The following is a 26,764-nucleotide window of genomic DNA, read 5'->3' on the forward strand; positions in this document are numbered from 1 at the left end:
CCCAGGCTGGAGTACAGTGGTGCAACCTTGGCTCACTGCAACCTTCATCTCCTTGGCTCGAGCGATCCTCCCGCCTCAGCCTCCAGAGTATCTGGGACTACAGGCATGTGTCACCATGCCTGGCTAATTTTTTTACTTTTGTTTCTGTTTTTTCGGTAAAGACGGGGTTTCACCATGTTGCCCAGGCTGGTCTCCAAGGTCTGGGCTCAAGCAATCCACCTGCTTCGGCTTCCCAAAGTGCTGGGATTACAGGCATGAGCCACAATGTCCAGTCTTACAGCATCATTCTTAAAGGGCTGGGAATATATAGCAAAACTTTCTAGGCTCTCATTAGTACCACCAATATAAGCCTATTATACAAATATTTATCTAACTATGTCATTTTCTTACTTAACATTTTAAATAATTTCCCAGTATGTATAATGTAGATACAGACTATCTGCCATCTGGGTATTACTGCAGGCATAAAGCCTTTCATCCCCTCTTCCTCTTCTATGTTTTGTGCTTCAGCAATGCCAAACTGCTAGGAATTCCCTCTAATATGCTGTGGCTAGAACCCTTCCCTATACTTTCTATCTGGAAAGTTACTCTTTTGTAGGGCACTATATCCCTCATTCCTTCAAACTGGTCATCTGATGAATGTCCCATGGCTATTCAAAGCTCTGCCTGAGTCAAGCTAGATGATCCTCTGACAAAAGTAATACATGGATTCATTAAGCGCTCCTGAAGGGAATGTAAAATTAAGCATATCTTTGCACGTTTGATACTATTCATATGACTACCAGAATATTATCTGGGTAGAAAAACCAATTGGTGAAAAAGAGTAAAAATAATATAATCCAGCCAAAAGGGACACATTTTATGCAAACTCCAGATTTTAAATGGTTATAGCAATGAAGAGTTTTATAAACAGTCTTGCTTTCAAACATATCTATAATGTTGGCTTTTAAAAGAAAGTTTCCTTAAAGCAAACAAGTCAAAAAGTTAAAATATGATAAAGCTGGTAGTAGGTTCAAGGTCTTTGTTACAGTATTTTCTGTTAAGTTTCCTATACTATTTTTAAAAAGAGGGTATTGCTAGAGCAGGTGATACACAATATTTTTTGAAAAAAAAAATGGATCTTTTTTTGTTTGCTTGCTTGTTTTTGAGACGGAGTCTCGCTCTGTCACCCAGGCTGGAGTGCAGTGGTGCGATCTCGGCTCACTGCAAGCTCCGCCTCCCAGGTATACGTCATTCTCCTGGATCAGCCTCCCGGGTAGCTGGGACTAGAGGCGCCCGCCACCATGCCCGGCTAATTTTTTTTGTATTTTTAGTAGAGACGGGGTTTCATTGTGTTAGCCAGGATGGTCTCGATCTCCTGACCTTGTGATCCGCCTGCCTCGGCCTCCCAAAGTGCTGGGATTATAGGAGTGAGCCACCGCGTCTGGCCGGATCTTTTAATATATAAAGTAAAAGTCTTACTTTAAAAACAGCACTTATAAAAATATTTTTTAATTGCACACATTTTTCTATGAAGCTGTTGCAATATTTATCAAATAGTTAAAACTTGAATCAGTTCCTTTAAGTCTTTTTTAGAATCAAATAGCCATTACCTAACAAATTAGCAAAGTTTACATTAAAAGTTATAAAACAATGCTGGTGGCGTGTGGTAAAAAGTATTGTTGATGAATATTTTCAGTAGTTACAATTATACATTAACTGTCTTAAAATATTGATAATTTTTGGTTAGTAACTAGTAATTCAATTTCTAAGAATCTATTTTAAATACAGAGGGAAAAAAATCTACGTTCATTTTTATAAATGGAAAAACTAAAAACCATGTGTTCCACAAGAGAGTAAATTCTATCAACTGATGAAAAGTAATACAGAGTAAATACCATTTCAGGGGCTACATAAATAATGTGGAAATGTTCATGCTATATCCATTAGGGGAACAAAGCAAGGATAAAAACTCTAAGATAGCAATTGTTTTAAAAATATAGCAATATAAAATACTAAGAGGAAATATCTTTAAAATAGTTTTAAAACAAGCACCTGTGGAAATTCATCTTCATCTGAGCTGTGAAAGTCATATTGCTTAATGTCACTCTTATTGATCACAGGCAATGTCTCAGGAGTGGGTTGCTGAGATGTTATCAAAGCCTCTGCTTTAGGCTTCTTTGGGTACTTCTTCTTTTGACGAACCACATCAGAAGCCTCTTCTTTCAAAGACAAATGATGAGGGTGCTGTTTACATGACGATTTTTCCCCCAAAAGAAGAAATAAAAATCATTTTAGAAATCATGAAAAACTATACTGCTCTCCGAAAAACATACATTTTTACCCAGCAGGTGATTTTATTGTTTTTAATACGCAAAAATTATTGTGTTCATAAATTGAAACATGTTTTACTTTCTGCAACTTATGATGAAAAATAATTATGGTATTTAAATTTGCTTTTTACATCATTATCACTACTTTAAACTATGTGAGTGATTTTTTGGATTGCTCTATTATGTAATCCAGTATTTAAAAGGTATTTAAATTCAATGTTTATTTAAATCTGCTGTATTGATAAAAATTAACCACTTTTTATTTTTAAAAATCTTCAACTGGATCATGAGTTTGTAATTTCTACATTTAGATCCAATTTTTAAAAATGTCTGTTCTATGGATGGTAATCTTTTGAGAAAAATAAGCTTAACTAGGAAAAAAACCCTCACTTTTTAGAATGTATAATTACTGCAGCAACTGAACAGTAACGTTCTGAAGTCCCCCAGGCTTCTGTGGAGGTTCCTGAGAGGCCATCTGGCAAAGACACTGACTGAAGGGGTAGGTTTCCAGCCCCCACCTCCCCTCAACAGAGCAGCTCTGTTACTGTTTTAACATACTGGCATTCCTTTTAACAAGAAGAGATCTACCACTTTAAAAGTTGGAAAAGACTGTTCCAAGCACCAAGGTACAAACTACAAAATTTATACACTTCCACATCTAGTCCAGATATTAACTACTTTAGGGTCAAAAACAGTACACACAATAAAAATATTGCTTGAAAGGCAAATTATATTTAGTGAGATATAAAATTTTTCATATAATGGGTATAACTATTACATCAAAAACAAAGCCCCAACTTTCAGAAACTTCCCATATTTTAAAGTGGGATACGTGACAAAGTAAATATAGTTAACCATGTGTAATGGAGTAGGTCAACAATGGATGCAACCAAATCCCTAAAGTTAGTATTTAGGAAGGCTGAGTATTTATTCATAGAGGAGGTCTAAAATAAGAATCAATATATAATAAAGGCTGATTCTGTCAGTAATTATGGGTTAAGATTTTCATATTGCAATGCTTAACAATCACATACCTAGGAAAAACACTGATTGACACAAAATGGATTTTTAAAAATAACTTACAAAATGACACTTGCACTGTTAACTTTTTTGGCTATAGAGGCAAGCGAGATTTAGAGAGAATCAGGATGGTGGGCTAGATGCCTGTGATTAATAAGAAAGAACTTTAGTGTTTGAATTGACATGAGCTGAATGAAGGAGTCTTCCTGCTCCACACTCTTTCTTGACCTTTAAGAATGAACCCATGAAAAATGAGAACTGTGTACATTTTTAAAAGATGAATTTTCCACAAACACCCTAGGTCATTTAAAAAATTTTGCTACAGAGTAAAGCTCTATTGTCTAGAAGCTTCAGTCAATACCTGTTTCTTATTTAAATCTATGCTCCTTAAAATTAAAGGCTTTATTAGTTTTCATATTTCCCAATTAAATACTTTAATTAATGTACCAAGTGAGGACCAAATAAATATAGTTATCTAGTCCAAGTGACTAAAATAACCACCGAGTCTGGCTTTTTTATTAGGAAGAAACTGTGACCCAGAAATTACAGGACTTTCTCAAAGTTACTCAAGGTAGATAACAATTGATAAATGCCGGCTCTGGAAATGATGATGACAATAAGAATAATTTTTAGTAGTCTCAATGAAGAAAGCTTTGAGGTGTTGATTCCTTCCATTACAATGCAAGGTTTGCTAAGGCTAGTGATAATAACTAGACTTTAATTACCTTTATTCTCTAGGGAGGCAGATAGCATGTTGAACATGATGGACTGTTAGACCTGAACTGAAACCTTGAATCTGCCACTTACTAGCTATTATCTAGAAGTCACACAGATGCAACAACTATCTCTAAGGGTTGTTATGAGGATTAACTGGTCAGTATGTATATAAATACTCCTAGCAAAGTGCTTGGCTCATGGTAAGAACTAAAGTCATGTTAATTACTTTTTCTTTACTCAAACCATATTAAGACAACTGCAGAAATCAATAATTCCTCTGATCAACATTACCATACATGCTTCTTCCCAGACAATATTCACCTTAGTTTTACATTCTTGAACTTTGTGATGATTTCCATTATGAAGAGTTGCTGGAGTGGCATATAACTCTTTTTCTGATCTATTGATTTTTACTTCATTAAGGATTTCACCACCATAGTCTCCCAAATGATATCTTGAAAAAGTAACAAAAATATAAGAAAACATTGCATAGTTTAACAACAAAGAAGGAAAATAAGTGATACCTCAAATAATTGGAAGTCACCTAGTCAAAAAGGGCTAACAATCAAATTACTTTTAAAAGATAAAATTTACAGGAATAAAGAAACAGGGATTTGGTGAAAACAAAACAAACCAAAAAACTAAAACAATGCCTAAGGTACACAGCAAACAAATTTCTTACATATATTATATAATCAAGCACTAGGAAATGTTTAGAATGCTTACTCCAGTAATCATACAAAATTCTGTTTTTGTTTAGTCTATTTAATTTTGTGGGAAAATATACTCTATTAGAGCACATTTCTAAAAGGAGTTGAAACAAAAAATGTCTACCTACTCAGAAAATAAAATCAATACTCATTTCCCTCAGATTTTATTTAACAGAAATTTTAATACAGAGAAGTAAACAATCTGATCACTAGAGTTCTTTACTAAATAAAATTCAATGATTCTGCCAAAACAAAATTAAGTATAGGATCTCCAGTATACACAAAACTCTCCCAAAATCCGCAATCCAAATTGATAATCTATAAAAAGAAAAACTAGTAACCACAAATCTTTAAAAAATATAAATTCTTACAAATCAATATCAACTGTCATAAAGCTTAACCTGTTCCCCCCTAAAAATCTTTTGGTTCATTTTGTCCATCATTTGGTAAAGTTGTCATTTTACTGTTGTAACAGGAGCAATGTTACCTTTTCTCCACAACTTCTAAGGTTAAGTGCAATAATTCTCGTTTTGTTTTCTCTCTTCTCTTAATCATTTCCAAAATTGTTATGGCTCTACTAAATTCTCGTCTCAGTTTCAACATCTTTTCATAAGAGGCTTCATCATTCTTACGATTCTATTAAAAATAATAATTTTAGAAGAATAAACAACACAGTTATCAGATCTGAATTTATCCTATAAAAGTAAAATGTTAAAAAAAATCTGAACAGCAACCTATGTAAGATAACCTATAACTATTTAGCTCTGAAAATATAAGTGCAAGCAAGTATCTCTCGATAAATACTCAGAAAAAAAATGTTGCCAGCTGTTGAAAAGGTAGAATGGCATAAAGAGATAATTTCAATGTAAACAAACAAAAAATGTCCACCTGAAACAAAATCTGTTATCAGAAAATGTAGTCTATTCAGCATGTAGGAAAGTATTTTCCAATGACAGAGAGGAACACTTCTGTCCAGATCAAGGTAACAGTCAAAATGAGTCCCCCCATCCATTCATCCATCCATCTCCAGCTCTGTATCCTGGGGCTGGATGGTTTGATACACTGTATTATCATGTGAACATGAACAATGACCAGTAAAGCTTTACTTCAGAAACTCAGAAAACTCAAAGTAGGATAACAACCATTTCAAGAAATCGGACTGTCATTTTTCAATGTAATGTAACACCCCACTGCTGAGTAGAAAAGAGATTTAGCAAAAATACTGAATTTCAGAACACTTTATTAGCTTTTCAACTAATTATTATACAAAGTGAAAGCCCTGCTACATAACTAGAAAAGGCTCAGTAGTAACTAGCAGCATCTATTTGCATATAAAATTATTACTAGTATAAACTATTTTGTTAAATCAAACATCCACAGATTCCTCACTTTACTATTAGGCATGGAACTATTTGTTTAAAAATAGACCACTACCACCCCTCCAATCTGTGCATCCAGAGTGAACTGTACTTAAGCAATCATTCATGCCTTGAGTTAATAATTTGAAATGATATTAGAAAGAACCTAAGGAATACCAAAGGTTTCATATTAGAGGATTATAAAAGAGAAAAATAACAATTGAGAAAAAGTCAAAGTTATACTTTTTCTTTTGTGTATAGTTTCTTGCATTTGAAATAGAATAGTCATATATTAAAAATAACCTACACTAAGTCCCATTATGGTACTCCACATCGAGTATTAAAAATAAGTCATCCTTCTGTGTAATTTTAAAAAATTCAACTTTTTCTTCTTCATTGCTATGACAAAAGGTAAAATCTAAAGCATATGTTTAAGCATTTTTTTAAACAGGCAGCAATAATACCTTTCAATTAAAAAATCCATATTTTCAACAGCAACTATTAAAGTGCCTACACTGTGCAGGGTATTGCACATGTCCCTTACCCTCAAAAGGCTTAGAATCTAGTAAAGATGACAGACAGAAAACAGATATACAGAATCGTAAGGCAGATAATAATATGAGGTCGCATGCCAGCTGGCAGCTGAATAATATTCAAAAGTGCACCAGAACCTTTTAGATGGCGCCCCTCTTCAGTAAGTGTCCCTCTTGGAGATTCTACCCTGTCTTACTTATATCTTGTTTTGCTTTTTTGTGTGTGTGTGTGTGAGACAGAGTCTCACTCTGTTGCCCAGGCTGGAGTGCAGTGGTGTGATCTTGACTCACTGCGACCTCTGCCTCCCAGGTTCAAGCGATTCTCCTGCCTCAGCCTCCCTCGTCCCTCAGCCTCAGTAGCTGGGATTACAGGAATCCACCACCACACCCAGCTACTTTTTGTATTTTTAGAACAGACGGGATTTCACCATGTTGAGCAGGCTGGTCTCAAACTCCTGACCTCAAATGATCTGCCCGCCCTGGCCTCCCAAAGTGCTGGGATTACAGGCATGAGCCACTGCCCCCAGCCTCTGTTCTCTTTATGCCCAAATAATTATCGTTCCTAACTTTCCTTTCCCGTCTTGTCTTTTAAAAAAAAAAAAAAACAAAAAAAAACCAAAATCTTTTTGTTTTGAAATAGTTTCAGACTTACAAAAAAGTTACAAAAACAGTATAAAGAATTCTCATATATCTTCATCCAGATTCTCTAAAGGTTAATATTTTACATTTGCTTTATCTCTCTGTATGTGTATACATATATATACGTATGAATATAAACACACATCTATAAATTATCAGCAGCACTATTTTTGAAAAATTTCAAGAGAAGTTGAAGACACAAAATGCCCCTTTATCCCTATATGCTTTAACATATATTTTCAAAAAAAAAAGATATTCACATAGAACCACAGTACAATTATTAAAGTCTGGAAATTAACATTAATATAATCCTACTACTTAATTTCTTTATACATAGAAACTTTATTCATATTTCAACAATTGTCCCACTAACGTCTTTTACAGCAAAAAATATAGTTACTGCTATAAGGACATCAGTAAGATAATAACTTTTATTATAATAGTACATTTTTTTGGCCGGGCACAGTGGCTCACACCTGTAATCCCAGCACTTTGGGAGGCCAAGGCGGTTGGATCACCTGAGGTCAGGAATTCAAGACCAGCCTGGCCAACATGGTAAAACCCCGCCTCTACTAAAAATACAAAAATTAGCTGCGTGTGGTGATGGGCGCCTGTAATCCCAGCTACTCGGGAGGCTGAGGCAGGAGAATCGCTTGATCCCAGGAGGTAGAGGTTGCAGTGAGCAGATACTGCACCACTGCACTCCAGACTGGGCGACAAGAGCAAGATTCCGTCTTAAAAATAGTAATAATAATAACAATACATTTTTTCCTGGTCTAGGATCTGACTCCATATTAAAAACCACATTTGGTTGTCATGTTTCTTTAATCTTCTGTAATTTAACCTCCTTATAATTGTTTTCTGTATCAGTGATTATGATCTTAACATTCTCTAATCTTAACATTAGAGACTATGTTGTAGAATATTCCTCAATTTGGGTTTCATTAATCTTTTTCCACAATTAAATTCAGGTTATGCATTTTTGGTACAACTACCACAAAAGTGGTATTGTATCCCTCTCACATCATATTAGGAGTTAGAAGATACTATTTGTCCCATTACCGCTGATATTAACTTTGATTGCTTAAGATGGCATCTCCCAGGTTGCCCTAGTCAAATACTGTTTTTCCCCTTAATAAATTAACAAGTATGTTAGGCCGGGCACGGTAGCTCATGCCTGCAATCCCAGCACTTTGGAAGGCTGAGGCGGGCAGATCACTTGAGGTCAGGAGTTCAATACCAGCCTGGCCAACATAGTGAAACCCCGTCTCCACTAAAAATACAAAAATTACCCCGGTGTGGTGGCATGCGCCTGTAGTCCCAGCTACTTGGAAGGCTGAGGTAGGGGAATCAATTGAACCCGGGAGGCAGAGGTTGCACTGGGGCGAGATTGCGCCACTACATTTCAGCCTGGGCAACAGAGTGAGACTCCATCTCAAAAAATTAATTAATTAATTAACAAGTATGTTGTAGGACTACAGAAACACTATTTTATCATCAAACTTCCCCCCTTAAGTTTAATATCCATTAGTTCTAACTTTTGCCTGAAACAATTATCTGCATTATTATGGTGGTTGCCAAACAGTGATATTCTAATTCCATCATTCTGCCAACACTTACAGCTTTGGAAATCTACTGTAAGGAAATGCTGTCTATTCATCCATCCACACCCACCCACCCACATCAGTATGGACTCATGGGTTACTGTATGGGGTAGAATCCATTACTTTCATGATCTGTTTTGATGCTCAAGCTTTCCCAGCTCTTATCAGTGGAGTCCCTTTTCAAGCTGGCTCCTGCGTCCTTCTGACATGGCTCCAACATTCTTCAATCATATTCTTATTTTCTGGCACAACAAAATGTGTGTTCCAGGCTTACCTTTGTATTCCAGCCCTATCTTTGTATTCCAGCCCTAGACCTGGAATAATTTTCCTAAGGAGTCCTGGTTCCCTTTAATGAAAAACAGATTTATTTTATTTTGTTTCATACAGTATTTTATTTTATAATTTTTGAAACAGAGTTTCGCTCTTGTTGCCCAGGCTGGAGTGCAATGGTGCAATTTTGGCTCACCGCAACTTGTCTCCTGGGTTCAAGCAATTCTCCTGCCTCAGCCTCCTGAGTAGCTGGGATTACAGGTGCACGCCACCACATCCAGCTAATTTTGTATTTTTAGTACAGATGAGGTTTCTCCATGTTAGTCAGGCTGGTCTTGAACTCCCGACCTCAGGTGATCTGCCCGCCTCAGTCTCTCAAAAGTGCTGGGATTACAGGCGTGAGGCACCAAGCCCAGTCAAAAAAACAGTATTTAAAATCAAGATCTACATTCTAGACATGCCCATTTCTACTGGGTGTCACTGCTTCTAGAGACTCTCAGTGAACAGAGCTAGGAAATACGTATGTAATACATGTATGTACATATATGCACAGATCTATATGTATTTCTAACTATATATCTAGATATATATATATATTTTTTTGAGATGGAGTCTTGCACTGTCACCCAGGCTGGAGTGCAGTGGCGCGATCTCAGCTCACTGCAACCTCCGCCTCCCGGGTTCAAGTGATTCTCATGCCTCAGCCTCCCGAGTAGCTGGGATTACAGGCGCCTGCCACCACACCCAGCTAATTTTTTGTATTTTTAGTGGAGATGGCACTTCACCATGTTGGCCAGGCTGGTCTTGAACTCCTGACCTTGTGATTCACCCGCCTCAGTCTCCCAAAGTGCTGGGATTACAGGCGTGAGCCACCGCGTCCAGCCCTAACTATATCAATATTAAAAACCACAAGTTCATATTGACATTTTTTCTATTCTTCTAAGATGGCCCTATTCCCTGTATTCAAATCCACTTGCCCCCTTTACTCTTTCTCACAACCGTCTCTGCTCAGGGCCAACCCCTTTCTAATACAGTTACATATTACAGTTCTGTACTTGCTGCCAAATCTCTAGGGAAGTGGTTCTCAAATTGTTACACTATAGAATAAACTGTACATCTTTTCATGACCAAGGATGATTCACAGGTGACTGTTATGCAGAGCAGCTAGAACTGACAACCACTACCTTGGGAATTTCCTCTCTTAACTATCTTACTTTTTCTGGGCCTCACAGAGGGAGGAGAGAAGGCACAGACACTAAGAGTTGAATCAATGTGGTTAAATATATTAAATGTATATGCTGATCTAGGATTTCCCAATCAGTGCATTAAGACATGTTGGTGCCTTAAGACTATCTCATATAAGAATGCCCCAAAGTATTCACATGCTCCTTAATTAAATATTAGTTCAGTGACTTAAAATTAAATTCTAGACAGCCAAACAAATATTTCAGAAGACCTTTTACCCTTTGCATCAACTACACAAGTGTTTTTGAGTTTGCAGAAACAGAAAACAGAGAGCCTTTGTTAGTTGTATTCATTTTTGCATAACCCAATGCTTGCCACCTCCTGAACACCTAGGGAGTATTCATTATTTGAGTGCTTTCCCATTTTTCTCGTTTCAAAACACATAAACATTTCTAACTAGCAATGGTGAGCATGGTAGGGAATCGTCTTTGGTCCTACAACTGAAAACAGAAAGGAATAAAAAGCAAAGAGCATCAGAAAAGAAAATGTACCTCTTTGCAGAGGAAAATGGAAAAAAAAACAAGAGAAAGGGTAGGAATCAGAATGTCAGGAAAACCTGTATTAGTGATCACAAAATGAAGAAATGCCTAAACACAAGAACCAGTTACTAGCAATTCTCTAATGGTTAGAACAAAAGAAGAAGAAAACATATTTTAACACTCAGAAAATATTGTCAATATGCCAATAAATACTGCTAATCTTAAATATTCCATACCCATTCACTAAAGGAAGTCCAATAATTTCCTTCAAAAGGCATTGCTAACGGTCTGTTTTGCAATATATCTGAAATTAATTACAGTCATGCATTGCTTAATGACACAGATAAGATCTGAGGGGTTGGATGTGGTGGCTCATGCCTGTAATCCCAGCACTTTGGGAGGCCAAGGCGGGAGGACACCTTGAGCCCAGGAGTTCAAGACCAGTCTGGGCAATACAGTAAGACCCAGTCTCTTAAACAAATAATCGAACAAATAAAGATCTGAGAAATGTGTTGTTAGGCAATGTCTTTGTTGCACAAATGTCACAGTGCACTTACATAAACCTAGAAGGTATAGCCTATTGCTGCTAGGCTACAAACCTGTACAGTGTGTCACTGTACTGAATACTGTAGGCAACTCTAACATAAGGTAAGTACTTGTGTATCTAACATATCTAAACATAGAAAAGGTACAGTAAAAATACAGTATTATAATCTTAGGGGATCACCATCATATATGCAGTCCGTCAGTGACCGAAATGTTATGCAACATATATATGACATACATAAGGGTTGAAAATGAACCCTTCCCTACTTCTCACGACTGTATACTGCTTTCAAAAAGCAATTTGATAGTTCAGGTTTTTTTAATGATTTAGATAAACCTCTCTTTCCTCATGTCCAATAGTCCACATTTATAAAGTCTTACTATATTTATGAACGTATCTCCTTTCAGTCTTAGAAAAGTGCCAAATCTTCATAAAATATTGTAGATTCCCTTAGCTAAGAACAAGAATGCCAAATTAAAAACTCAAGTCTGGGTTAGGGAATGTCATCTACACTTGGGAATTCCATCCTCTAATGTTTAAAAAAATCACATCCTCAAGAATTATAGAAATTCTGGTTATTAACTAGGAAGAGAGTTTCTCCTAAAATATACTATCCTTGGCAGCTGTCATGCTTCACAGCTGTTTTATTAACAGCTGACAAGGACAAGCTTTCAATGTTAGGAGAATCCACAGAAAATGCTTTGCCTCCAATTATAATTCCTTATTTTACATTTATACGTTCCTGATACTTTGCAATGTTAGAGAATGTACTACTGTGTGTGGTGTTAACTGTTAATTATGAGAAATGGAAGACAGTGAATACTCCTCCAGAATAGTGCTTTCCTCTATACCATATCATTTAACAGTATGAGATCCTGTTTCTCTTACTTAAAATTCTGCTTCATACTGCTTCTGAAAGCCAGATGGGAACAACCTCATCAATTTGAAATCGAACACAACTGACAGTTCAGAAAAGGAGAAAGATTCCACTCTTACTTTTGACTGTTTGCAGAAGAGGGTTGAAAATGAACCCTTCCCTACTTCCTACGACCCTGTAGCAGCTAGAGGCAGCAAGGTCCATTTTCACTTGGAAGAACTACAATATGGTTTCCAAGGAACTGTAAGGTCTCAAGTGAGCAACAAAGAATAGTAGTATTATTTCCAGTTATCAGCTTCCCAAACACAGGAGATCTGTGATAGAATATTTAGTTTACTGAAGAGACCAAAACTTCCAAGGTGTCTAAGGACACAAAATTCCTCATATCACTTCAATTGCAAGCATAAAATGGTATGACCAGTAAATTTATAAAAGGCACAGGTAGCAGATAAACAGCGTAAACAACTGGCCAACAGAAGCTACTGAAAAGTAGGATTTCTTGTGGTGGGCCAGTGGCGCAATGGATAACGCGTCTGAGCACGGATCAGACGAAAAGTAGGATTTCTTATAGAAAGTCATCAATGCCATTAGCTCCCATTATGTTCAAATTATTCAAGTTATTAGAAAAAAAAATGACTGATCTTAAATACTATTAAGCTACCTTCAATGAAATCTAATTTGCACATTACCTTTCGAGTTTGCATTTTCTCTGTTCTTCTCCGAAAGGCAACATAAGGGTCATTGTTGGTAGAGCCATCTCTTTTCTCTTGTTTTATCTGAGGAATGAGGGATGGCCCCCTGCAGTTTTTACGTTTTCTCACCCAGTAGTCATATACAGCTTTAATAAGGTAATCATCTTCGTTTAGCAGCAGTTTTGCTTCTTGAAGTGTTACAAGCTAAATGAAAAATACAAAATGTCATTGGCTACAATGTTTGCAAAAAGAAACAAAAGTTAGCTTATGGCTGTAGAAAAAAATGTGACCAGTTTTAATAACTACAAACAGATAATATTATGGTAGGTGAAGACACAATTCAATTCAACCTAATGAAGGAATCATTAATTAGGAGATTTGTCTAAAAATTAGTATTTTTCCCTGAGAAGTAGTGAGTTGTATCACTGAAAATATTTAAGAAGGCTGGATGAATGATATTTGGGAAGACTATAATAAATATATGCCTCAGGCAAGTCTTGGACTAGAAGACACCCAAGATCTTTCAAAATTCTGATATTATACACATTTGAGGATCTATCAGTTTTCAAGTCTAATAGCTTGTTTGTTCTCCTATAGAAAGTAGGAGGTATGGGGGTTTCTTTTTATATGTGTCCAAAATAATAGATGAATATTCTCTAATATATTGCAACTTACTATAATATATCTCTTTTGGAATTGACTACAAAAACAAAGTTAGCATGTTTCCAGAAGTTTCAACATTATGCAATTTTGAATTCTTTGTACCAGTGACATATAAAATAATTCCTCTATCCAAGCATTAAGTACTAGAGAATCCTTATTCTTAACACTCATTCTGCTAATGACAATGTCATGTCCTGGGACAGTGGCCCTAGGATGGTTCCCTTAGGAGCTCTAATGCTGGTATTTCAGGGACCTACCTCTTTATCAGTGCAGCCAGCATAATGCTGACACATCTCAAATTAAGGCTGTAAACATTTGCTTGGTCACATTTGTTGCCTTGCACCTTGAGATCAGATAAGACAATCGGCTTTAGCAGGATGGAATGGGGGTTACACATATCTATTTACAGCAAACATTAGAAAAAGATCATGCCATTTTAGGGCTGGGAAGTCTCGCCGAAGTGATGCTATCCCAATCTTTTTACTTGTATTATTTTAGAGATGAAGGCTCATTTTCAGAAGTTGAGATATTTCCCAAGAAATGTTTCCCTAGTACTTGGAAATGAAATCTTTTCCCACTGAAATTATAAGATCAATACAAAAATTGACCTGTATGTTGTATAAAGTCTATTGAAGAAGTCAAAATTCACCAAATAAATTTCTCATGATTTCTTGTGTTGGTATAACTTCATGGAATAAATGCACTGATCACTGGACTTCAAGTCCTATGATGATTATTTCTAGAATTAATTCATCGGTTTCTTATTGTAATTTGTCTGCCTCGTTTGACCACAGGAAGAGAATACACTGACAATGTCAATTCAAGTATTCTAGTCCACGCCACAATTACATTTAGTGCATTAAAATACTAAGTAGTCATTCTATGGTTACCCAATCTCTTAGTAGAGGTAGCTTAACTACATTTGAGAGGCTGCATTTGGTCCTTAAAGTGGATAGCCAGAGTCTGGAAAATAAGACCACACCATAAGAAACAGTATTTCCAAACATCCACCTTTAAGTGGATACCTTTCTACCGTTAGCTGGAGTTCTCCGGAATGAATGATGTCAACCCCAGTCTACAACAACAGTGGTAGAATAAGAACACAGCTTTCTAGATCTAATAAAATTCTACCTTGTGCTGACAGCACCACAGGCAGTTCTCATGTGTTCTGGAGGCCAAGGGAAACAATTCTGTGATGTGTTACACGTTCTTCAGCTTCTTGATCATTTTGCTTCTGATAAAATTTTGTTATCTTCACTACCAAATTAAGAGCTTAATCTAACCTCCGAATGGGGAGAAGGATAAGTGCTCTTTCCACCAATCAGCAGAACGGTAATGAGTTTCTTATATAACAATACTCAGGTTAACACTGCTTCCTATGCTCCTGCATGGTATGCTCAGATTTCTTTCTCTGGTGCTTCTTGCTCCAGCTTACAATGTGTATTGCCGTGTTGTTAAAAGCCGTCTTTATATCACAAGTAATAAGAATTCAACACACACTTTACAGTTAAACATTCTGATATTTCCTTCCAGTGTTAACTATTTTTTCAGTTCACTGCTGTATGTTGTTATAAAGCAACTTTCTATTTTATAAGCAATCTTGGTTTTAATAATTCTGTAAAAATCTTTAGCTACTCTGAGGCAACTAGTATCACTGTATCTCTATTGTGGGTATAGCATCAATTTGAGCAGGGAAGAACTACTTGTAGATAAATCAGTCACACATTATTATGTCACATGATTAAAAATCTGCAAAATCAGAACCTTACTATTTTTATACAGTACAAAAAAAGTTCTGTCATTTAGCAGCCAGGCACAGTGGCATGCAACTGTAGTCCTATCTACTCGGGAGAGTCACTTAAGCTCAGGAGTTCAAGACCAGTCTGGGCAGCATACTGAGACCCCCTATCTCTAAAAAAATTAAAAATAAAAATGTTGCATCATTTAGCATTTACTTCATTCACTAAAAAGCAGTAGAAACCAGTTACTTAACTGGCAAAAAAGTCTGGTTAATTTATTATTTCCAAGATAGCTCTGAGTTGATTTACATTATTTACTTATAGGGATGGGGAGATAAAAAAAATTATTCTACCATATAGGCTTTTCTTCCAGATGGCTACTAGCTCTATGAAGACAAGGACCACTTAGTTTGTTAATCAACAAAATCTGTAATTTCAATAAATATATTTTGAATACATAAATGAATAAATTCTATGTAAAAATTAATGTATTTTAATTTATAAAACATTGAGTTAAGTAGTAATTTAATTTACAAAACAGTCAACTAGGAAGTTATTAAAAATTAACTACCATCAGCCCATTAATGGGTTATAGAATGTGGGGAAGGGAAAAAACTTTAAGATGAATTTGCTATCTAAAGAAACTCAAGACATGGCAACAAAGGTAAGGCAAACACAAATTAATAAGGGAACAATGTGAGAATTTTGGAACTGAGCATTACTGTAATAAGATACAGGGCAGAGTAGGACAAATTTCCATCTGGGACTGCCTATATTGTGTTCAGGGTTGATATGTGAACACCTCTTTGCTACACAACTTCTTTTTTCACTTTACTTCTTTCAAATCTATGGTTTATTATTTGTGTAACAGCCTAAATACTACCAAAGGCAGGCTTCCAAATAATAAGCATTTACATTAAATTCAAAAAGAGTTAAATGACCACTTTTTACCTTATACTCTTCAAGAATGAATGACCACAGCTCAAAACCAACACAGTGAAATTATGATTCTAAATAGATAACACTGGAAACATCTTATTTATCAAATGACCCCCAATTTACACAATACCACAAAATTACAGCAAGTCAATCTGAAATGAAAACATCAGCATTCAATGAAATCAAAATATACATGGTTACACATTTTGAGTATTCTGCATAAATTAAATTAAGGAGAAAACATTATCTTCTCCAAAGACCCAGAAAATGGAAAAAGTCTTCAGACTACAACAACAAAGACTGGTAGAGTTATAAAGTTCTTCCGTCTTTGGGTAAGTGTCCAGACATAAACCATGTGCTACTTTTTTTTTAAGGGACATATGCCTACATCAAAAAAGAAAATAGCTGTGTAAATTCTAAGACTGCTAATGCTATACAGCTAAATAAAATACTTTTCTCTCCCATAGAAAGGTGATACTAATCCATTAAAACACATATGATCTTCATGCTTGAGATGACTATTTTAGAAGGATTTGTTTATCAATTCATTTCTTCCTCTAAATTTTCCACTATAGTTTTCTGATTCTCAACAGTGCCAACCCACATTGAACCACAAATAGAATAAGGAAATTAGAATGATAAAATGATCAGAAAAAAAAGATCTCTTCAATTCCATGAATAATCTTCTAAGGTCTTAAAAACTGTCAAGAATTCTATTAATCTGCCATTTAGGAGACAATTCTATCTACATATTGATAGATTGCTGATGCTGAAACTAACCTTCTCTGCAGTCATAGGAATGACCCCCTGATCTTTTAATAATACAAAGTTAAAACAAATCTGGATAGGACAACACTTTAAATGAGATGAAATGGAAGACATAAATTCAAATTACTTTTATAATCTGACTGCTCATTAACTTTATATAACATAATTATAAAATACATGTACACACACATTAAGCATGGTGTGGTGGTTTTAAAATTTTATTGTGTGATGGGGTTCACTGGGACTGCTTCAAAAGATTTAGATCAAATTTCATTTTTAACACACAAATACTTTAACATTATAGTAAAGAACATATCCATTTCAAAATGCTACATACTAAATTAAAAAATACAGGAGGCACCCTCTCCCATGTAAAAATGTACTTGTTCCTAGTGCACGTGAGAACCACATTTTCCTAATTGCCACTGCTTGTGGTCTGCCCCAGCCAAGGCATAATCAATAATGCAGTATCAAGTAAACAATTAAAATGCTGCATGATGAAAAAAAAAAAAAAACCAATGATGTGATTATTATATTGAGTTTTAGGCGCTTTTAATTTGAATTTTGTAAGTACAACGAAGGTTGAGAACATGTATCAGTCAGAGTTTCTATTTGCAAGCAACAGATGGAATTTATTTACAAGATACTGGATAGTTCTACATCTTCAGAAGTATTGGTGGATCAGGCTTGGAAGTCCATAATGCCTAAAATCAGGCCACAGAACTGATCCAGTAGGGAAACCACTGCTGCTGGTACTATGAACACCACCGGCATGAAGATTGCAGCTGGAACAGCAAATATTTAGTCTTACACTATGGTATAAGTAAACATGTAGTCTGTATCCCAAAGTGATAATTTTACTAAAAACTATTATAAATATAGGACCTGGCATTACAGGCAGAAGGAACAATGTAAAGCCATAAAAGGTATGGTACATCAGAGGACCAGAAAGAAATTCAGCATGGCTGCAGTCGGGTGGTACAGATTTCACTTTACAGACAGTGGAAGCCATTGAAGCTTTTCTTTTTTAAGAAGATGAATTTTTAATAAAATAGCTAGTGGCAGAATAGCAGTGGTCCAGGTGAAAAATAATAAAAATAAGGCAACATGGTACAGGCAACAAATACAGGTTGAGCAGCTCTAATCTATAAATCTGAAATGCTCCAAAATCAATTTTTTTTTTGAGTCCCAACATGATGCTACAAGTGTAAAATTCCAAAATAAACTGACGTTATTTGACAGGTCACAATCAAAATGCAGTCAAAACTTTGTTTCGTTCACAAAATTATTTAAAATATTGTAAAAAAATTACCTTCAGACTGTGTGTATAAAGTATATATGAAACATAAATAAATTTCATGTTTAGAGTTGGGTTCCATCCCCAAATAATCTCATTATATATCTGTAAATATTCCAAAATGTGAAATAATCTAAAACCCAAAACACTTCTGGTCCCAAACATTTTGGATAAGGTATACTCAACCTGTGTAACATTGTGGAACAAAAAACTGGTTTGATTTAGTGATGTTTGGGATGATTTTAAAGAAGTCAGCACTAAAGTGCAAACTGGCCAACTAGAAGGAAGACGAAAATGATATCATTAATTAAGAAAGAGAGCATATTAGTCTGTTCTTGCATTGCTATAAAGAACTACCTAAGACTGGGTAATTTATAAAGAAAAGAGGTTTAATTGGCTCATGGTGCTGCAGGCTGTACGGGTAGCATGGCTGGGGAGGCCTCAAGAAATTTAGTCATGGTGGAAGGCGAAGGGGAAGCAGGCACATCTTATGTGGTGGAAGCAGAAGAAAGAGAGAGAAGGGGGAGGTGCTATACACTTTAACATTCTTGTGAGAACAAGTTTGTGAAACAATCTTGTGAATCGATCCTGTGAAACAATCTTGTGAGATCTTGTGAGAACTCACTATCATGACAACAGTAAGGGGAAAATCCACTCTCATGATCCAGTCACCTCCACCAGGCCCTCCACAAACACTGGAGATCACAATTCAACATGATATTTGAGCAGGGACACAAATCCAAACCATATCAGAGAACAAAACTGGGCGAGGCAAAGGAGGTCTGGAGATGTTAAATTTGAAATACTTGCTCAGGTGGAAAGGTTCCACTAGAAATCCAGCTCTGGACCATTTGGGAACCAGCAAAAAACTGTTAGCAGCTTAAGATAAAAGAAAAAATGCAGGGGACAGATAACAAAGGAAATATCAACACTGAAGATAAAGAGGAGATGAAGAAAGAAGAAAATAATCAGGAAAATGTCCTGGTCAAAATCATTCAATACTGCAGGGATATTAAGTAGGATACAAGTTGAAAAGAGGCTCCTGATGACAATTAGGAGGCCACTGGTAACCTTAAACACTGCAATTTCAGTAAAGTGAAATGGATTGTGATGTTAGTAACAGGTAAACATAAGAAGCACCAAGTATAGTGAATCTTCTGAAAATTTATGACAAAAAAAGAAGAGACAATGGGTGGTAGTTTGCTGAGAAGGATGGGGTCAAATGAAAGGGTCCTCCTGGAAATAGGACTTGGGCACCTTTTGGGGCAGAGAGAGAAAGATTGAAGAAATGAGATAAGTGAAAATAAAATATTCAAGGACTACACAGGTACACAAGGAAGAGTTAGAAAGGGTTTAGGATTATGCTTCTACGAGAGTAAAAGGTAGTATGGAGGTAGAAAGGAAGGAAAATGATGGAAAATGATTACCCAGGGTGTTAGAAGGAGAGTTCTGTTTTGGGCAGGAGTGGTCTTTCTATGGGAATGTGTGGTAAGTGGAGAGCAGTGAAAGGTCAATAGGGTATATAGAAGGTTAATCAATAACTAAAAATAGGGTGTTCAATAGTTTACGAATGAGATAAGGGTTTATACATTAAAACACTGAGGGTTTTCAAAAGAAAAATTAAAAACACATTTTTTGGAAAGTGTTTTATTATTTATTTTACAGAAAATCCTATGAAAGAGAATGCCATTTAAGATGGCTTGTGATTTTTAAAAATTAACTTTAATCTCAAATATTTAGGAAACTTGCAAGAATAAAACATTTCAAAGAACACTGTATATCCCTTTAGACCAAGACATGTATTGTTAGCTTTTGTATTTATTTGCTTTAACATTTGTGTGCATTCAAGCTCTAATTGTGCGTGTGTGTGTGTGTGTGTGTGTGTGTATACAATTTTGTTTCTGATCCTTTTGAGGGTGGGAAGTTACACATATCATGGCTCTTTACTCCTGGATACTTAAGTGTATATTTCTTAAGAATAGGGATATTTTCTTTCATAATCACGGCCTTCAACTTCAGTAAATTTAACATTGAAAATATTACATAATCTACTCTCTCTATTCCAATATTGTCAATTGACTCAAAAATAATCTTCATAGCATCCCCCTACTCCCATCCAGCACAATATTCAGTCTCAGGTTAGGTACTGCAATTAGTTGTCACGTTGGAAAGAAGATATTAAATCAAATAATTTGGTAACATTCAATTCAGGGGTTTATCAAATCCCTTTCCTTCATTCAGTGCTTTGATAAAACCTGATAAACCCTGAAGTGAATTAGTTATCAATGAAGGAAAGGGATAAAAAATGGAGGGATCTGAGTTTGGGAGTTACTGAAGAGATAAGGATTACAAGATTATGTAGGGTAAGACAGTAAGTTGTTTCCAAAAGGATAAACTTGAGGGGACTGTGGACCATCCAGGTGAAGATGTCAATAGGCAAAACCAAAAGGGGGAAAAAATCCTGGAGTTTGAGGAAGAGGTGAAGGCCAAAGGTAATACATTATTGTATCTATAAAAATGCTCACTGAGCTGATATTACACAAAAATATGTAGGATAAGAACACCAAGAACAGAATTTCAAGAAACCCTGATGTTTACAGGAGTTGAATGAAAGGGATCAAGCAAAAGAAAGAAGGAATGGTCATGAGGAACAATAAAACCAGAGGGAATAAACTGTATTTTTATTTTTTAAAAAAAGGTGAAGACAGCTCCAAGATATGAGAGCACAAATCAAATAAACAGATTGGGAGTGAAAATAATTACAGCATTTGAAAACAGGAGTTTTCAATCATGACTTCATTGAAATAGTCTCCCAGAATAACAGAGGCAGGTTTGCCTGTCTATCTTTTGTCGTTTTCTGTTAACCTAATAAATAGTAGTTCAACTACAAACTTGATTCCTTGTCCCGGGACCTAGTACTATGCCAGCCCCCATAAAGGAAAAGTAAAGAGATCCATAAATTAACAGATCAGGGAATGGAATGAAGATAGCCCTTTGTTATCTTTAATCCTTGATTCTAATGCAGGACCATTACTTTGTTCCAATGACAAAACCTCCACTTTTACTTCCATTGCTGAAAGTAGATGCTATCATGCTCTGTGCCTAGCTGCTTGTTTCACAGCCTAGAAGCTTGTCCCTGAGCAAAGAGAACTAAAATAGGATGGGGCTGATTATATGTGCACAGTTAACTGTATTGCTTACATGCTTTTTAGTTTATCCTGTCTCCACGTGGATAATACGCTGAACCAGGGTAGAATTTTTGTCATCTGTCTTACTCACTGCTATCACCTGCCTTGTCCACTTGGACACTAAAGATTGCTTGCTGACTGAAAGAAAGCAAATTACAGAACAGAGAGCTGAAGGCTTCTGATGATATCTCAGCCACTATGAGTAGTTTCTGAGCAATCATAGAAAATCATAAAAATACCAAATCCAGCCTAGGATTGCTAAGAAAATTTACATCTAAAGAAAAACTGAAACTTTATCTGATGCCTGCGACTAAAATCCCAGGAAAACTGTAAGTCACCAATTATAATGAACATCAATTTGGTACTTTTTTAGAACTCCCAACAAAAAACCAAGTAAGACAATCTCTCAAAAACCAGTAACATGAATTTTACAAAATTCAATTTTCAAAATGTGCTTCTTTGGATAGTACAGTGGATATTACTTTTCATCAAAATGGTGTGGGGGGGGAGGCAAACTGATAGGCTAAATATGCAGCAAAGTCACTTGCCAAAGGAAAATGCTCTGAAGAGCTTGTAATGCCTTAGAGATTTAAAATATTTAAGTTGTAGGGTAAAATAATAAATTTGTACGGGTAAACTAATGAAAAGTTTTAACAATCTACTGTAAAAAGTTTATTTGCAACTCTATCTCTAACTTCTTAGTATGTTAATAACAATTAGCACATTAATATACCACACAGGTACACCAAAAATTATGTTTAAAAATAGTTTATTTTAAAAATCTAATTACAGTATCAACACATGGCTCATGATAAATTTGGAAAACATAGAAAAACAGGATAAAGAGCATAAAAATCACCAACAATTCCAGCACCCAAATATAACCATTGTTAGCATTTTGTTGCAAACTTCCTTATTCTTTTGCTTTCTATGCACATGTATAAATATAAATGATTTAAACAAACCTCAAAGTTTTCCACATAAAGAGTTCTGTATCCTATTTTCTAAATCTGATATTATATAACGTACAATTTCCTATGGCACTAGACATCCTTCAAAATCATGATTTTTAATGGCTGTGTTATAGTCTACCCTAGAGACATCTTATATATTCTGAACATTCTTGCTCAAAAATTACTGACATTTTTTCTAATTATTTTTCTTGTGAACAATTCCAAGGGATGAGATTATTAAATCAAACTGCATAAACATTTTTAGGCTCCTGACTTACACTGCTTAACTGCTTTCCAGAAAGACAGTACCATTTTAAATTACCTGTGCCATATATAAAATACCTCACTAAAGAATATTCTTTCATAAATAATTTTTCCCTCACTGATTTGAAATGATGTATAAGTAATTAAAATTAAAATCCATTTAAAATGATGAGTACCTTAATATCTGAGCAAGATCTGACATAAGATGACTGCCTTAAAGACCCAAGCAAGCAAATCTAGTTATGGAAGCACCAATACTAGTCATACAGAAAGGATCAATAAAATATTATAACACTGTAACTAGTATTATTTTTATCCAACAGGAAAACAGTCAGAACAGTACTCTTCATACTCTTATTCAAGGAAATTGTGCTTAAGTACTCTCCACTCAAGGAACATTGTAAACAGAAATTCCAGGATGTCAGGAAAAGAAATCCAAGAAACAGTAAAATGCAACACACTCAGGTCTTAAAAAAATGCAAAATAAAGGTGCAAATTGGGTTAACTAGAAGGTAAGAGACATCTTTACATGGTACAGTACCTGATTAGAACTGGCTTTTTCAAGTCTGTCAATCATAATTTCAAATTGCAAAGGCTTAATTTCCATCTTTCTGTTAAGTCTATTTAATAAAGTCTCATCTTCTGAATCCATATCATAATCTGGTTGCTCGTTGTCTAGATTAAAAGCTAGAAAAGAAAGAAAAATTCTTCAAACTCAGGAGAAATTATGAAATTATACATTGTTCATCATATTTGACTGCAGACTACTTCTAAATTACAGTGCACTGACTAAAGAGGAGCTCAGGAGCAGGTATCTAAAATTAATTTCAGAGACTTACTGCACAGTGGAAGAAAAAATAAAATTTTGCTTTACATATGATTTAAACAGTAAAAAAGTTAAGAAATATCTTATTTTGAAAATGTATAACAGAATATAAAATAGCAGCTATAAAAAAGATGACATATATATGTTGACATGGTAGTTTGGTAGCATAATGAGAAACTTTGCCAAAATTAAGAATTGAGAAACAAGCTCAAGAACAAAGAGTATAATGGAAATGATTTTTCAAATTACGAAAAAAAAAAGGGTGTTGGCATAAAAGACTAGTTATCTTAAAAAAAATTAAGCTGAATTCCTACCCTACTTCTAACACCAGTAAGTGACGTATTCAATAAAATTTTACGGTAAAAAGTAAAACACATAAAAACACCAGAAGAACATACAGGGTGGGAATGTTGCATGGGCAGCAACTCAGAAGCCATAACACTGATTAAAAATAGATTGATTTGACTATATAAACTTTTTCAATTTCTACTTAGAAAATAAACTAAGTCAGAAGACAAAGAACAAAAAGAAAAAGATGTACCATATAAACAAAAGGCTGATTTTCTTAAAGATTTCTTGCAAATTAGAAAAAAACTGGTAACTCAACAAATATTGGCAAATGATGTGAATTGGTATTTTAGTGGAGAATAAATATCAATGACTTTTTTTTTTTTTTTTTTTTTTTTTTGAGGCAAGGTCTCATTCTGTCTGTTGCCCAGGCTACAGTGCAATGCCATGATCTTGCTCACTGCAATCTCTGTCTCCTGGGCTCAAGCAATTCTCCCACCTCAGTCTCCCAAGTAAATTTGGGACTACAGGTGTGCACAACCACACCCAGTTAATTTTGCATTTTTTGTAGGGATGGGGTTTCCCCATGTTGCCCAGGCTTGTCTGGAACTCCTGGGCTCAAGCGATCTGTCTGCCTCGGCCTTCCAAAGTGCTGGAATTACAGGCATGAGCCACCACGCCCAGCCAAGAATAAATGTCAATGACTTTTAAACATAAAAAAAGTTTAACTTCAGTGATAGATAAATACACATTAATAAGACAATAGGTTTCACTCAGCAGACAAGATTTAAAACTTGATAATATGCTACTCTAGAAAGAGCAGCAGAAGAAAGCCCTCTCAAACCATGTGTGTAGGCAATTATAAACTGGTATTTCGTTTTATTAAAAATGTATCCTCTTGAACTTGGCAATTCTATTTCTAGGATTCATCTTACATATAAACATACACAGAAACAAAGATATGTACACAGGGTATTAGTTATGACATTGCACGAAGTAAAAAATACAAAACAATGTGTGTAGGATCAGATAAATGATAGTTTACACATACATGGAATATACAGACTGAAGGTCTGAGAAAGACATTGACCCACGTATACTGACATAGAATGAAACTGATCTTCATGAATATTAAATGAAAAAAGCTAAGGGGAGGAATAGTATATATAGCGCACTAATATATGTGTTTTAAAAAGGACAAGGATGGAGATATAGGCATGTGTTTGTAAATGCACAGGATATTTTTGAAAGAATACTTAAAACTAGTAATCTCTATTTCTGGCTAAGGGGACTACGAAAGGAGGGGTTCACGGATGGTGAAGCAATTCTCTTTGTTCCCATTTGTATTGTTTGACATTTTAAGCATGTACACGTATAAGTTATTAAACAATAAAGGGTAAAAAAACTAAAGTGCCACAAATTATGTGTTGAGATTACAAGACAAGATTTAGAGTAAGGCAGTAAAAGAGATATCAATAACCAACAGGTTGGTTATATAGAGGCTGTCTGTGCAGCGATGTGTAAATGAATATCCTACATTCATACCACATGAAATGTCCTGGCATTCTCAGATTCAGCATGACTTTCTTAAAGGTACTAACAAAGGAATAGGAACAGCTGTATATAATTATCTAATGTTAGTAAAATCAGCCTCCTACTACAGATAGTACTGATGAAGTTAAAATATCTAAAGGCATTTGCTTTATAATCAGTAAATGACTACATCTCAAAAATCTAGACTTCAGTTGATTGCTTAAGAAATTTTTCCCACTAGATAACAATGATAAAAACAAAAATAAATGTTAGCTAGCACTAATAAACTTATATAGCACTTACTATGGGCAAGGTAGTACTCAAAGTGCTTTAAACACACTAAATTAACTGTCACAACCATCCTATATGGTAGGCAGTATTTCATCTCCCAATGAGTCCCACATTCTAAAATTTGTGTTATTGTATTTAAGTATGTGATATAATCTGAAGTTAAATCAGAGGAGTTACAGCTATTGGTGAACTAACGATAAAAACTATTTTGTAAGTATGATTCATTTAAAATATTCTTGAGAATAAAATGCATTTTTCTCTTATCTTTTATGTAAAACCGTGTCTTTATTATATGATAATCAGTAATTCAAAAGCATGCTTTTAAAAAGTCAGTCTAATCTGCATCAAAGTCAATGACAGAACGATGCAGAGCTCAAAGCTGCACAGATTACTAACAATTACTCCTCCTTTCACAGAGGATGTTGTTTGTAAATGCACATGATGACAGTCCAAGGATCTGCCTGAATCCCCATCCTAACAGCAAACAGTCACTAAAATCAGGTAGTTGATGCAGCTAGAAGACATTTTAGAGACAGATTTAGGAAAGTGTGGAGCAGAGTTAACACAATATACTGAATTTATAAGTTAAACAGAAGTTTTCAAAAGTTCAAGGGCAAGGCTATATATACAAATTTTGCATGACCATCTTTTATACACCTACCTAATCTTACTCACCTCTTGTTCCTCCACCTCCTATCTGCTCTATCTTCTTATTCTATTCTTACAAAAGCCAGCACCCCAGCTTGTGAGGCAGGGGAAGGAACAAGAAAAGTTGGGAAATAGTTTAGAAAAATTAATAGTGAGAATTGATAGGAGATCTGACAATGTGTTAAATCAGAACCAGGGCAAAGACTTGCACTAGCACTCTAAGTATTCTATACTACCATTTCTCTTTCACTCAAAACCCATATAAGAATCATTATAGATTTTGGAGATTCTGTTGCTTTTAAACCAGGTACAGGTGCCTGCCTGTACCTCTCTTTACCTCAGGTTCTATTATTTCCTCTACCAG

At 35.3% G+C, this 26,764-nt stretch overlaps 1 protein-coding gene across 4 annotated transcripts in view; it reads right to left on the reverse strand.

Moving 5' to 3' along the window:
* Positions 1 to 26,764, reverse strand: part of EPC2 (enhancer of polycomb homolog 2) — a 145,407-nt gene that overhangs the window by 21,469 nt on the left and 97,174 nt on the right. For 2 of the 4 annotated variants that reach the window (XM_032145596.2, XM_058434270.1), the window contains 5 exons: positions 23,356 to 23,501; positions 13,001 to 13,207; positions 5,247 to 5,395; positions 4,371 to 4,503; positions 2,035 to 2,226 (listed from right to left, as the gene is read on the reverse strand). In XM_032145596.2, the coding sequence (XP_032001487.1) occupies positions 2,035 to 2,226; positions 4,371 to 4,503; positions 5,247 to 5,395; positions 13,001 to 13,207; positions 23,356 to 23,501 (827 nt within the window). Of the gene's footprint in view, positions 1 to 2,034; positions 2,227 to 4,370; positions 4,504 to 5,246; positions 5,396 to 13,000; positions 13,208 to 13,923; positions 14,141 to 23,355; positions 23,502 to 26,427; positions 26,446 to 26,764 lie in introns of those variants that run through there. The other 2 variants (XM_032145598.2, XM_058434271.1) reach the window with 2 other exon arrangements.

Source organism: Hylobates moloch, unplaced genomic scaffold, assembly GCF_009828535.3.
Source record: "Hylobates moloch isolate HMO894 unplaced genomic scaffold, HMol_V3 SCAFFOLD_24, whole genome shotgun sequence".
In the NCBI taxonomy this organism is placed as follows: domain Eukaryota; kingdom Metazoa; phylum Chordata; class Mammalia; order Primates; family Hylobatidae; genus Hylobates; species Hylobates moloch.